At 35.0% G+C, this 12,793-nt stretch overlaps 1 protein-coding gene and 1 long non-coding RNA gene across 4 annotated transcripts in view; one reads left to right on the top strand and one right to left on the bottom strand.

Annotated features, from left to right (window-relative positions):
* The window catches only part of LOC103023707 (centromere protein P), a 102,979-nt gene that overhangs the window by 89,617 nt on the left and 569 nt on the right, over positions 1-12,793 (bottom strand). The window contains exons 2-4 of the mRNA XM_049471983.1: positions 3,408-3,544; positions 3,107-3,267; positions 2,759-2,847 (exon numbers count right to left, since the gene is read on the bottom strand). Coding sequence (XP_049327940.1) covers positions 2,759-2,847; positions 3,107-3,267; positions 3,408-3,541 — 384 coding nt within the window. The 5' untranslated portion in view covers positions 3,542-3,544. The remainder of the gene's footprint in view (positions 1-2,758; positions 2,848-3,106; positions 3,268-3,407; positions 3,545-12,793) is intronic.
* LOC111197502 (uncharacterized) lies at positions 4,629-11,107 on the top strand. 3 transcript variants are annotated; one of them, XR_007429440.1, is made up of 6 exons: positions 4,629-4,967; positions 5,791-5,822; positions 6,114-6,147; positions 6,589-6,653; positions 8,286-8,642; positions 10,825-11,107. It is a non-coding gene; the product is annotated as an uncharacterized LOC111197502 (long non-coding RNA). The 3 variants fall into 3 exon arrangements; XR_007429439.1 differs by having other exon boundaries at positions 8,289-8,638; positions 10,825-11,103; XR_007429438.1 differs by having other exon boundaries at positions 8,286-8,638; positions 10,825-11,102.

Here is a 12,793-nt window from a genome sequence, read left to right as displayed (position 1 = left end):
TCATCAGATGATCATTAGTGAACATCAGAGGAGACATGGGAAAAGGTCATGTGATCAGATACAGTGGTATGAAAAGGTTTGGGCACCCCTGATAGTTTTCATGATTTTCCCTTATTTTAGTTAAATATCATTTAGCAACACAGTAATATCTGAGAAGTGAAATGAAGTTTATAGGATTTACAGAAAGTGTGCAATAATTCTCTCTAATTTAGGCAGGTGCATAAACATATTCACCCTTGTCATTTTATTAATCTGAATACCTTTAGCACTGATTATTGGAACACAAAATGTGTTCAGTAAGTGCATTGACCCTTGACCTACATACACAGGTGAATCTACTTATGAGAAAGGGTTAAAGTAGACAATTGCAAGTTTCAGAAGAGAGGCAACATGGGAGCCTTAAAACAACTCTCAAATGACCTGAATATATAAGATTGTTCAACATCATGAGGAAGGGGAAGGATACAAAAAGCTCAGAGATTTCATTAGTTTCCAAGGTGAGGAAATGAAAGAGCACAGGCACAGTTCTAGTCTCAGATAAATCTCAGATAAGCAGAGGAGAAGGATGGTGAGAACAGTCATAGTCAACCCACAGACCAACTCTAGAATATCATCTTGCTGCAGATGGTGTCACTGTGCATCGTTCAACTATTCAGCACACTTTACACAAGGAGAGGCTGTATGGGAGAGTAATGCAGAAGAAGCCTTTTCTGAGCACACGCCACAAACAGAGTCGCTTGAGGTATGCTAAAGCTAAAGCACATTTGTACAAACCAGTTTAATTTTAGAATAAGGTGCTGTGGACTGATGAAACTAAAATTGAGCTATTTGGAGGGTGCTACCCACAGTAAAATTTAGTGGTAGTTTCATCATGATGTGGGGTTGTGTGATCAGTGCAGGTACTGGGAATCTTGTTAAAGTTGAGGGTCACATGGATTTCTGTCAATATCAGCAGATTCTTGAGAACAATGTTCATGAATCAGTGAGAAAGTTGAAGTTGCGCCGGGGCTGGATACTTCAACAAGACAACGACCCTAAACACTGCTCAAAATCTACTAAAGCATTCATGCAGAGAAATAAGTAGAACGTTCTGGAATGATCATCTCAGTCCCCAGACCTGAATATTATTGAAAATTTGCGGTGTGATTTAAAGCGGGCTGTTCATGCTCGGAAACCACTCATTGACTCATCTACTAATTATTAATTTAATTTGTCTGTTGTGGCCCAAATGTATGCACCTGACTAATTTTGTTTAAAGAATAGTTGCATACTTACTGTAAATCCTATAAACATTATGTCATTTCTCAAATGTCACTGTGTCCATCTGCTATATGATATATTTAACTGAAATTGCTGATCCGAACAAACCAATAATTTATAAAGGGTTCATGAAATCATGAAAATTATCAGGGGTGCCCAAACTTTTCCTGAACACTGCAAGACCAAAATAGAGCTTTTTGCTATTAACTCCGCTCGCCGTGTTTGGAGGAAGAATAAGGATGAGTACAACCCCAAGAACACCGTCCCAACCTAAAAGCATGAGGGTGAAAACATCATATTTTGGGGGAGCTGACTGCACTGCATTGAAGGGAGGATAGATAGTGTCATATATTGCAAAATTTTGTCCAACAACCTCCTTTCCTCAGTAAGAGAACTGACCATGGGTCAAGAGTCGTCATCATGACAGTGACCCGAAACACACAGCCAGGGCAACTAAGGAAGGGCTCCATAAGGGGCATTTAAAGATCCTGGAGTGGTCTAGCCAGTCTCCAGACCCAAACCCAATATAATACAAAATTCCTCCTGCAGTGTGTGCAAATTTGGTCAAGAACTACATGGAACGTCTGACCTCTGTAATTGCAAATAAACGTTTCTGTACCACACGTTTTTCCATTGTATCAAATACTTCTTTAATGCAATAAAACGCAAATTAATTCATTTCTACAAATATAAATGTATAGAGGCCTGCAAAATAAATACCTTATAAGTATTTCACCACTGTCAAATTTTCTCACAGTCAGTGTGAGGGTAAAGGGGATATGCATATCAATGCACTAAATCAACCATCAATAGAGAATGCAAAGAAAGTCAGACTCAGCATAGTTTAGAAGAAGTGGTGGGTTAAAAATAAAAAAGCTCTATAATGATGGATATTCACCATTGCTAAGTAGTATCTATTTAAAAAGACGGCTAAGCACTGTATATTTACATAAACATGTATAAGCCTTAACAAAATGAATATACTTATCTGAACCTAGCAAAACACTAAACTTGCACCAGCAGCATAAAGAAAGTTTAAACAGCTCAGTGAAGATATTCTAGTGCAGGGTCAGTGTAACTCATATATATATATATTCCAGACTCTCTGCTATGAAATTACAGAGAACAAAGATGACCTGTTAAAATCATTATATGGTAGCAAGTGAGTAAACTCTAGTCTTAAAGGTTCCAGCCAAAAAAAAAAGACCATTTAAGTGGTATGGTTGTGTTAAAGTGCCCTCTAGTGGCGAGTAAAGATTTTAAGCTTGTCATTTAAAATGATAATGGCTGATATTGTGCTGCCATCGCCTGTCCAGAGTGAGTAACATTCCTAACATAACTAATGTTGTTTTCTCAAGATAACAACAAACACGAACCACTTTTGTCAACTTAAATCTGCTGTGCTTAGAAGAAGACAGTACAGAAAATCACAATTAACACATGTCTAGATATGTACATGCAAGTAATAATAGTGTAATTTTTTTACAAATTATTTTACCTGGATCTCAGTCAAAGCAAACTCAGCTTGGAAGGAAAGAAAGCAGCAGTGGCCAGTAAGTCTGTATTGTTGTACGTTTTTCCTTTCAGCTAAATGAAAATAGAAAATGATACATAAACAATGTAAACAATTAAAGAATTAACTGTAAGGAAATTTATGAATAAAAAAACGAAATGTAAATATGGAACCGGCCTTAAGCCATAGAACCAAATCCTTACTCACTCGGAAATATTACATAATAAATGTATGGCAATAAAGTAATGCCAAATTAATCAGTTTGGCAAAAAATAAGAAAAAAAAAACTCTCTTTCATGTATACACACATTTAAACATACAGTGAGTTCTTACTTTTCGTCACTGTCTTCACAAAACACTCTGAGAGGGATATTCCACTGATTTCTGTCTGCCTTCTAAGGTCCTTCTCCAAATTGCTGATTTCTGTTATGAGCTTTGAAACATCTTTTTTCAGCATCACGTTTCCTTTTTCCACTTTGTTGCTGAGATTTCGCCTAGAAAAGGTTACGAGGGAAACACACTATTAGGATGATTTCTGAATTATCGTGTGCTTTCTCCACAGTTTATAAAGGTATAAAATGTTGACGACCAGGACATTAAAATGACATTAGAAGAAACGAAAAAAAAAACGTACACAAGACCCTGCAGGGCCTCTCCATTTTGAAGTGAAATAGCTCGCACACAGGCTTCTTGCTCAGCTTCATAGGCTTTTATCTCTCGCTGCAGGAGTTTTATTTCCTCTTCAAGTTTTTGCTCCAGGGTTCCCATGACCTAATGGAGACCACATATGACAATAGTTTAATGTTTTCAGTTTAACATACTTCAGCATATATACTTTGTTACAGTATCCGCATACAATTTAGAATTTTTAATTTTTAATAAATTGGTCGAATACATAAGTGTATTTCACGTTGTATTAAAACTTCAACCCACAATTTGATACTCAACTGATGATTATTTAAATAAGCTACTTTTGGTATTGACACAAAAGTGTTTAAAAAGTTTTAAGCATGTCTCAGACAATAGATTAAGCCTAGCTAAGGTTTGTGGCACCTGTTATATCATTGTAACCACCTAAGATATCATAGCAACAACCTAGCAATAGCCCAGCATCTAGAAGTGGAAACCACCAAAGCTGTGCAACCACCCGCACCCACCAGACTGATCACATGGTTGGAATTCTCTTCTATTTGAAGTAAAAGGAAAAACAGCTGTTGGTCTGTTTCCTAGAAAAATGTTTCCTAAAAATATGTTTGCATGGTTTTATTGCAAAATAATAATTAATAGCAAAATGTCTTGGTAAACTTTGGAATTCATTTTTCACATGATGACGGCAATCCGTCCAGACCCTGAGGCAGCAAAGCAGCCCTAAACCATGATGCCCCTTCACAATATTTCACAGTTGGGATGAGGTTTTGATAATGGTGTTTTCTACACACATATTGTTAGGAAGAGTAGCAACAGTGCTGAACTTCCTCAATTTGTAGACTGTCTGTCTTACCGTGGACATGTGAACATAATCAACAACAAGGCTTTTAAAGATATTTTTGTAACCCTTTCCAGCTTCATAAAAGTCAACAATTCTTGAGCGTAGGTCTTCTGAGAGCTCTTTTGTGTAAGGCATGATTCACATCAAGCAATGCTTCTTAAGAACAGCAAACGCAAAACTGGTTTGTGTTTAATTTCATGTATATATGTGTGTTCTATTAATTACTTACACTTTGTTTTGTGAGAAAGATCTTTTTATATCATTCACCTGCCCAGAGAATGCAGATAAAAAAAAATAGCAATTTGTCTAAATCTGTCAAATTTACATTAGGAAATATTGGTATTGATTAATGTGTATTGCCCCTCCCTGATAGCAGACTACTCCGATCCGGATCCGTTTTACCTCCGGCAGATCCGCGCTACAGTCAGGTCTGTTTAGTGGATCTGGTCCGGCTTCACTCCGGGTTCGGGTTATGATTGTGACTCACGTTCAGATCCGTTTTACTGACGGTAAATCCGCATAACAGTCCGTCTCATTTCACGCCTTCCATATGACTTCGGCACGGAGTCAGATACCAGATGTGAGTTCAGTGTCAGTTCAGTGTCGTTTTGCGGATCCGGGCCGCATCGGCGGAGCGGCACAGGAGCGGGAGAAATTCAAACTCAGCGCGAGGACCAACTGACATCTGCTGAATCTGCGCTTCAGGTGAGTTAACTAGCTAACTAGCTATCAGCGTCATTTAATTACATGTATTGCTCATTTTTAATCTTGTATATGCTAAAGTTGATTTATCACGTGTATGTTGGATAATATCAATTGTTTTTTTGTGTATTTAATGTTAATTGTTGTCAATTTGTAGGCAAAATTGACAAAAAGCTTCAGTTAACGATACCAGTTAGTTATGCTAGTATTAGCTAGTATAACTAGCTAAGCTAACCAGGCTAACTAGCTGTAATAAACGCTGTTAACTCATTTTGCTCGAGTAACACACCTTTTTTTTTATTAAAATAAACAACTTTAGTTATTCTTAGAACCTTAAATAGTTGTGTTTGGGCTTAATTATAATAAAGCTCGTCAGACGTTTTCCTGCTCCACCTTAAATCGTGCAGCAATGGCTTACTGACATTGACATATTTAAGCACTGTTTAAGGTGGAGTGGGAAATACAAAGAACCTGGCCAAAAGTAAAAAAAAAAGAAAAGAAAAAAAAGTAATTATAAACTTTATAATTTGTTATAAACACAACTAAGTTACTGTCAATAAAAATATGAGGCTGCATTTAACTTATTATTTTCCAGCATAAACTTTTCCATTCCACCTTAAATTTATTCTCACGTCGTGGCGCACGAAGGAGCTGGCCAGTGTCCATATCAGCAAAATGTGAATCTTTAGAATAATAATTGGGTAATATTTGCTAGCCTAAATCAGCATATGTGTAGTAATATTAAACAATATCTGTTCTGATTTCAACTTAAAAACACCTGTTCAAAGTTACTACAATATATTAATTATATGCATTTGATTAGTAGGGCTGCTGAGGGCTGGGGACCTGCCAGATAAGGTGAGATACAATTATTTTAGCTAATAAAATGTATGTTTACAGGTTGGATCCACCTAATGCATTTTATGTTTAATATTATGGTAGTCTTGTTTGTTATACAACATATATTATGTTAATAGTTTATTATTAACTAACATGTTTTATGTCGCTAACACACTGCTAAGTCAAACTAACTTGTTTATTATAATATTGTGTTGTATTGCAGTACATTTTTAACATTGGGGGAATATAATAAAAAAGGGCATATTAACTTACAATACTGAATGTAATTTTGTTTTGTTTGTTTTTTAGGTGTAATCATTTACCCATCAAATCACCTAACAAGGTAATTAATTCTATTTTCCAGCAGTTCTGTAATTAATTTTGACTTTAAGTCTGTTGATACACGTTTGATTTGATATGTTTGCTCTTAATGTAGCATTTATCCACTTTCTTATTTTAATTGTTTGTTGTGCCACTGCACTAAAAACTTTAAGGGACACTGTAAGATTTTCTTGATTAATTTATATACATTTTTAAAGAAGTAAATTTACAACCATAAAAATTAGTGTTCCACTCCATTGAGCTGTAATATACAGAATAAAAGTGCCCTGCTATCAGAACTTTCTCAGCCTCGTTTCAACACCGGAGGTCAGATCAGACATGAGAGGAATATTATTCATTGTATTACACCTCAATGGAGTGAAACAGTGATTTTGAAGTTCAGAATAGCTTTTAAGTTTGTGTTTTGTTTTCTGTCTGCGCTTGCTGCATCTCCCCCTCGCAGGATGAGCCTGGATCCTAACAGTACTTGATGCACTGAGCAGTGACATTATACATAGAGTAGTTAAGGTAAGAAATATACATTTCTTTCCTTTTAAAACATTTGTGTTGTTACGTATAATAACAATTACATCAGGCGTTATCAGATCGAGGTTCAAATTATCAAATCAAATTGTTGGCGGGGACCATTTAAAAAAATCACTGGATATTGGTGTCCGTGCTAACTCTATACCCTTGAGTAAAGTAACCAAGTACTAATACTTCATTACTTTTCATCCCTTTGCTTTATCTTAAATGATTGCCACCTTTTGAACTAAAATAATTCCTAATCAGTTGTCTATTCCTGACTAGAAAACTAAAAATAACAGTTTTAAATGTTTTGCTTTTTTTTAAGCTGGAGAGAACTACTGCAGGATTTCTCCAGTCTCACTGTAATTACACATGGTCACCATGACACACTAAATAGGACAGGGGTGTTTTTCCTGAAAGTGATCAATCTTAGCGAATAACAAACAAACTAACGCATGACGTGAGAAAAGAACGAGCCAGTTCTTCAAGTGTTTCCCATAGAGCTTTGCAAAAAGTTCAAAGAGCGTCTTTGTTGACTCCTCCCCTTTGCAATTCCTGTAAATCCTGTATTTCCTTGGGAATTCCATATAAGTGTGTGTATGGTGCAGTAACGACTGGGTTACAGAATGCACAGACTTGGAGTCTGCACACTTGCTAAGACCGTGACCATCACCAGTTGTCTGCAGGAAACCACCTGTAGCATAAAATCAGTGGGCAGTTAGGTGGTACATGGTGGAACTCTGTGGAACTGAGTTGACCTAGAGCAGGGATGGGCAACTTCCATGATGGAGAGGGCCACATTTTTTTCAGCATGACCATTGGAGGGCCACATGACCTCGCACTTCAAATAATTGAATATGAAAAACGCTACAAATGATTTTCAATAAGAACAAATTTTATATGAATTTATATCTGTATGTTTACAGCGCCAACATTTATTAACAACTATTTTCTGCATATTAATGCATTTTAATACGGCAAAAGACAAACCATTTGCTTAAAAAAGTGCAAAAAGGAAGTCCTTCATATCAAAGAACAAAAAGTTTGCTTAAAAAACTGATTGCAAATACAGTAGTTCCTTTGTGTAAAATAAGTTCATTATAACAAGTCCTTCATAAGCAACATAGACAAAACATTTGCTTATAAAAGTGCAAAAGGCATTTGAACTTATTTATAACAAAGAACAAAAAAGATTTAAAAACTGATTGCAAATAGCTCATTCAATAATAGCAGAAAACTAGACCACAGAGCGCCCGTGCCCGCTATTGTTTGGCAGCGGCGCGCCCTCTAGCGGTCAAAAGTAGAATTACATTATTTTTTTTATTATTATTTTTTTTTTATTATGAAATTATGAAATTATTTTTGATCTATTCGCGGGCCGCACTGAGTGATGACGAGGGCCGTGTGCGGCCCCCGGGCCGCCAGTTGCCCATCCCTGACCTAGAGGCACACATATATACAGTGAGGAAAATGAACACCCTGCGACTTTGCAAGTTCTCTCACTTATAAATCATTGAGGGGTCTGACATTTTCATCTTTGGTGCATGTCCACCGTGAGAGACATAATAAAAATCCGGAAATCACGATTTATGATTTTTTTAAAATAATTTATTTAATTTACAACTTTCTCAGCAGGATTTGGTATCCGCAAAATGGTTCGAGGTCCTCAGCCCTCGCCTCCCCCAGCACAGAGGAAAACTACCAAGGGCGGTACTCTCATTATAGGAGATTCAATTGTTAGACATTTAAAAGTATCTAAGAGTAATGGCACAATTTCATGTCTTCCAGATGCTTGCATGCTGGTAGTCGGCAAGCGGCTCCCTGGGGCGCATTGCCAAAGCAGGAACCCCGGCACCATCGCCCTCCACGTGGGGATGAGCTTTCGGGAGCGACCGGCCCCGTTCCACAGAGACAGGCTTCTCTCTGTGAACATCGAGGCGGTGCTACGCTGAGACTGACTGTCTCTACCCAGTCACACCAGCCAAGTAGGTTTGTTTGCTGGTATTTCTGCTTGTACTATTTGTATGTCAATTCTTCATAATAGTGTAAATAAAACACGTTATCAAAATAGCTGGAAAATCTGTTTTAACAACTCCATTAGAATTAATACAAACTCGTCTGTCCTTCTGAGTTACAGCAACAACCACATTAAATCGGGGCTGTTAAATATAAGATCGCTGGCACCTAAATCAGTTACTGTAGGTTAAATTATCATTGACAATGCACTCTCTATGAGACATGGGTTAAAACTGATGGATATTTAGCTCTAAATGAGTCCACTTCCCCCAGGTTCTAGCTATTTCATCTACCCATGCAGGACTGGTCAGGGTGGTGGTGTAGTCGTCAGTTATAGGAATAAATCAAAATACAGAGTTTGAAGCTAAGTCATTTGAACTGTTTAACCTTATAGTCGCAGGCCCATCTACTGCCACCAAAACCCAACATTCATTCCTGCTGATAACTATGTACCGTCCTCCAGGACCATATGCAAAATTCACTAAGAAATTCAGTATATTTTTTAGCTGCAGTAGCTCTCAACTCTGACAGAGTTATCATTGTTGGTGACTTTAATATCTATTTTGAAAAGAAACAGGGCCCACTGAGAATAGCATTTAAATCAATTTTGGATGCATTAGCCTTCAATGAGAATGTAATGGGCCCACCTACTGATGTACTGACTCAACTTTTTTTTCATTTGGTGATCGTTTTGGCTATGTTGCAGCCAGGGGAATGCATTTTTGCAGAAAACCTGCTTTTTCATAAATTTTTTTAAATCTAATGTCTTTTACTCTCACGTCATTCATACTCTCTGGACGCATTTTGCACTCTCTGGACATGTTCATGGCAAAAATGTACACACACCTACAAACTGCTCTTAAATCATTATACATCAATATTGTTTTGCTTTTTTTTTTTCATAAATCAGGATTTTAACCATTTAAATAACTGTTTAATAATTTTATACAGTAATACAGTAAAAATGTGTTTTCAATGGAAGTCAATGGGGCATTTTTGGCCACGAAGGTGTTCAGAGGGAGTATTTGACACTACATAAAAAAATTCTACCAATGCCCCATACATCTAATATTTATTATATGAGAAATAGTACAACTTTTGTGGGGGTTTTTAATGAATAATTAATCATGAATGTAATTAAACTGTCAATTAAAGGGTTAAAATCCTGGAATGTATTAAATATTTGATCATTTTGATCAGGGCTGGATTTGATTAAGTGATTTATGAACAAATAGCAAAAAAAAATGTATATGAGTATTTTATTGCTGATTTTGTGCATGTACATTTTTGGCAACAAAGGTGTCCAGAGGGTGCAAAATTTAAATCTGGCACTACGTAAAAAAATAATAATGCAATCAAATCAATTTTGTTGCTAATCTTTTACATGTCCAAGACTCTAATAGTCACCAATGCCTCATTTGTCTGATGTTTGTTTTGTGGAAAATAATTTTTGTGTTTTTTTTTTGCCAAAATACAACAATAGTTAAAATATTTAAACTGTCATTTAAAGGGTTAAAATCCTGAAAATTATTTAATGTTTGGTAGTTTTGGGTAGAACGGAAGTTGATTAAGTGATTTTATGAAAAAAAAAAGTTTATTTATGTAAAAAAAAAATATATTGATGTATAATGATTTAAGAGCATTTTTTTAGGTGCTTGTACATTTTTACCACAAACGTGTCCAGAGGGTGCAAAATTTGAAGGGGGCTTGAGGGTTAACCTGAACATTTATCACCTGGCCGCTTTATTAGCAAAAACACAATTACAACTGCAACAACAAATGCATTTATCAAAAAGCGCTGACTTATATTCTATTGTAAATAAAATACAATATAATTTTAAGTACGAGTTAACAAAGTTCTTAGCCTTACAAAGCTTTTGGGAAATGCACCCCAAAGCTATAAGTGCACTTTTTATTTATCTTTCTTTTAATTTTGGGTGCATAATTCCAGTAAAATGGTAATTATTTATTATGTGAAATGGTATAAATGAAAATTAGCTAGCCCCTATTAAATACAGCTGTGACATTTATATATCTTTTAGAAATTTGGTCAAATGAAAAACACTTGTCATTTTAGTACGCTATATTCATTTCTAGCCACTTCTTTTCTGCTGTTTCTGAAATAAAATATTTTCTTATTTTGTCTTTTTTATAGGCTGCACTGTAGTGGTGTTAAGTGTCCAAGAATGCTCTCATCAGTGGAGGCACAGCTGGCTGCAAAAAACGTCTGTGTCTGCATGTTTATATTATGTGAATTAAAAATGGTTTTATTATTAAAATAATTGTATTAATGCCTGTTGATTTATAAATTGTTTAATTGAAATCAAATTTTATTTAAGTAGCTTAATTAAGTATTGCATTTATAACTGATGGTATTTTATTTAATTAGCTTAAGTATTGCATTTATAAGTGATGGTATTTTATTTTAATTAGCTTAAGTATTGCATTTATAAGTGATGGTATTTTATTTTAATTAGCTTAAGTATTGCATTTATAAGTGATGGTATTTTATTTTAATTAGCTTAAGTATTGCATTTATAAGTGATGGTATTTTATTGAATTAGCTTAATTAATATTGCATTTATAAGTGATGATATTTTATATAATTAGCTTAATTAAGTATTGCATTTATAAGTGATGGTATTTTATTTTAATTAGCTTAAGTATTGCATTTATAAGTGATGGTATTTTATTTTAATTAGCTTAAGTATTGCATTTATAAGTGATGGTATTTTATTGAATTAGCTTAATTAATATTGCATTTATAAGTGATGATATTTTATATAATTAGCTTAATTAATATTGCATTTATAAGTGATGATATTTTATATAATTAGCTTAATTAAGTATTGCATTTATAACTGATGGTATTTTATTTAATTAGCTTAATTAAGTATTGCATTTATAACTGATGGTACTTTCATTAATTAGCTCAATTAAGTATTGCATATATAAGTTATGGTATTTTATTTAATTAGCTTAATTAAGTATTGCATTTATAATTATTGTATTTCATTTAGCTAACCTAATTAAGGATTGCATTTACAACTAATGTTTTTTTATTATATTATTTAAATATTGCATTTGTAATTTAATGTACTGTATTAAACTTTTTTAATTTATCAATGTAAAAAAGAAGTCAAATAGCTTAGTGCTCTTTCTTTACTACTTTTATTTTGAAATATGTCATTATAATCATTAATAAGTAGGCTGGGGAACGTGAAAAGGCCGTGGCTTGGCCGTAGCTAATACGGAACTAATCCGGGGCTGATCCAGATCTGTAACGGACCTGTTCCAGCGAGTGTAACGGTAAGCGGATCCGGCGCGGATCCGGCCCATATTCGGTCTAAAGGAACACCTGAAACGCTTGGTCTGGACTGGTGCTGGCCCAGTATCTTTTTGACTCCGTAAAACGGATCCGTGACGGTTTTGGCCCGTTGTGCATCTGGACCCCGGCCCAGAACCGTTTTACGGATCCGGCGCGGAACTTGTGATAGACTCGGCCCGGATCCGGCCAGAATGCTTTTTGCTATCTGGGCTGTTACTTAAATAAATCAAATCAAATCAAAACCTACGTTTTGTGTTTAGAAAATGCCATTTAATAAAAAACAAAAATCTGCATTTTTTGCCCTTTTTTCATTTTTGTCATTATTGTCATTTTTGGTTACTGGTATAATAATAAAACAGTATAACAATGTATATAACACATTTTAAAGACAAGGTGAACTTTAATTAATAGGATTATTCAATTTCAGAACATTCAGTTTCACAATTTGATGCTACAGCCAACAGCTACATTTTGTATTGATACAGAAGAGTTCAAATAAATATTGTTTTTGTATTCCTTAGACAATGTTCAAAACCTAAAATTTAGTTTTCTTAACATTCAATTTCCAGGTCAGCAAAGATTATTAAACTCATATATATTCTGTCAATAGTGGCAGGTCTAAAATGACTTAATAAAATCTCTGACTCTGACTTACACTGTAACGCCTGTAAACGCTGCTGCCTTTTTAAGATACAGTTCTTTTATTTAATATATAACTGCACATTAACTAAAGTAGTTAGTTAGCTAGTTCTAGCCTCATTCGGGTGTATCGGCATCTGTATTGAAACAGAGCTTT

The sequence above is a fragment of the Astyanax mexicanus genome, chromosome 24, assembly GCF_023375975.1.
Source record: "Astyanax mexicanus isolate ESR-SI-001 chromosome 24, AstMex3_surface, whole genome shotgun sequence".
NCBI classification, from domain to species: Eukaryota; Metazoa; Chordata; class Actinopteri; order Characiformes; family Acestrorhamphidae; genus Astyanax; species Astyanax mexicanus.
Note: the sequence above shows the minus strand (reverse complement) of the source record. Positions and strands in the feature narration are given on the sequence as shown.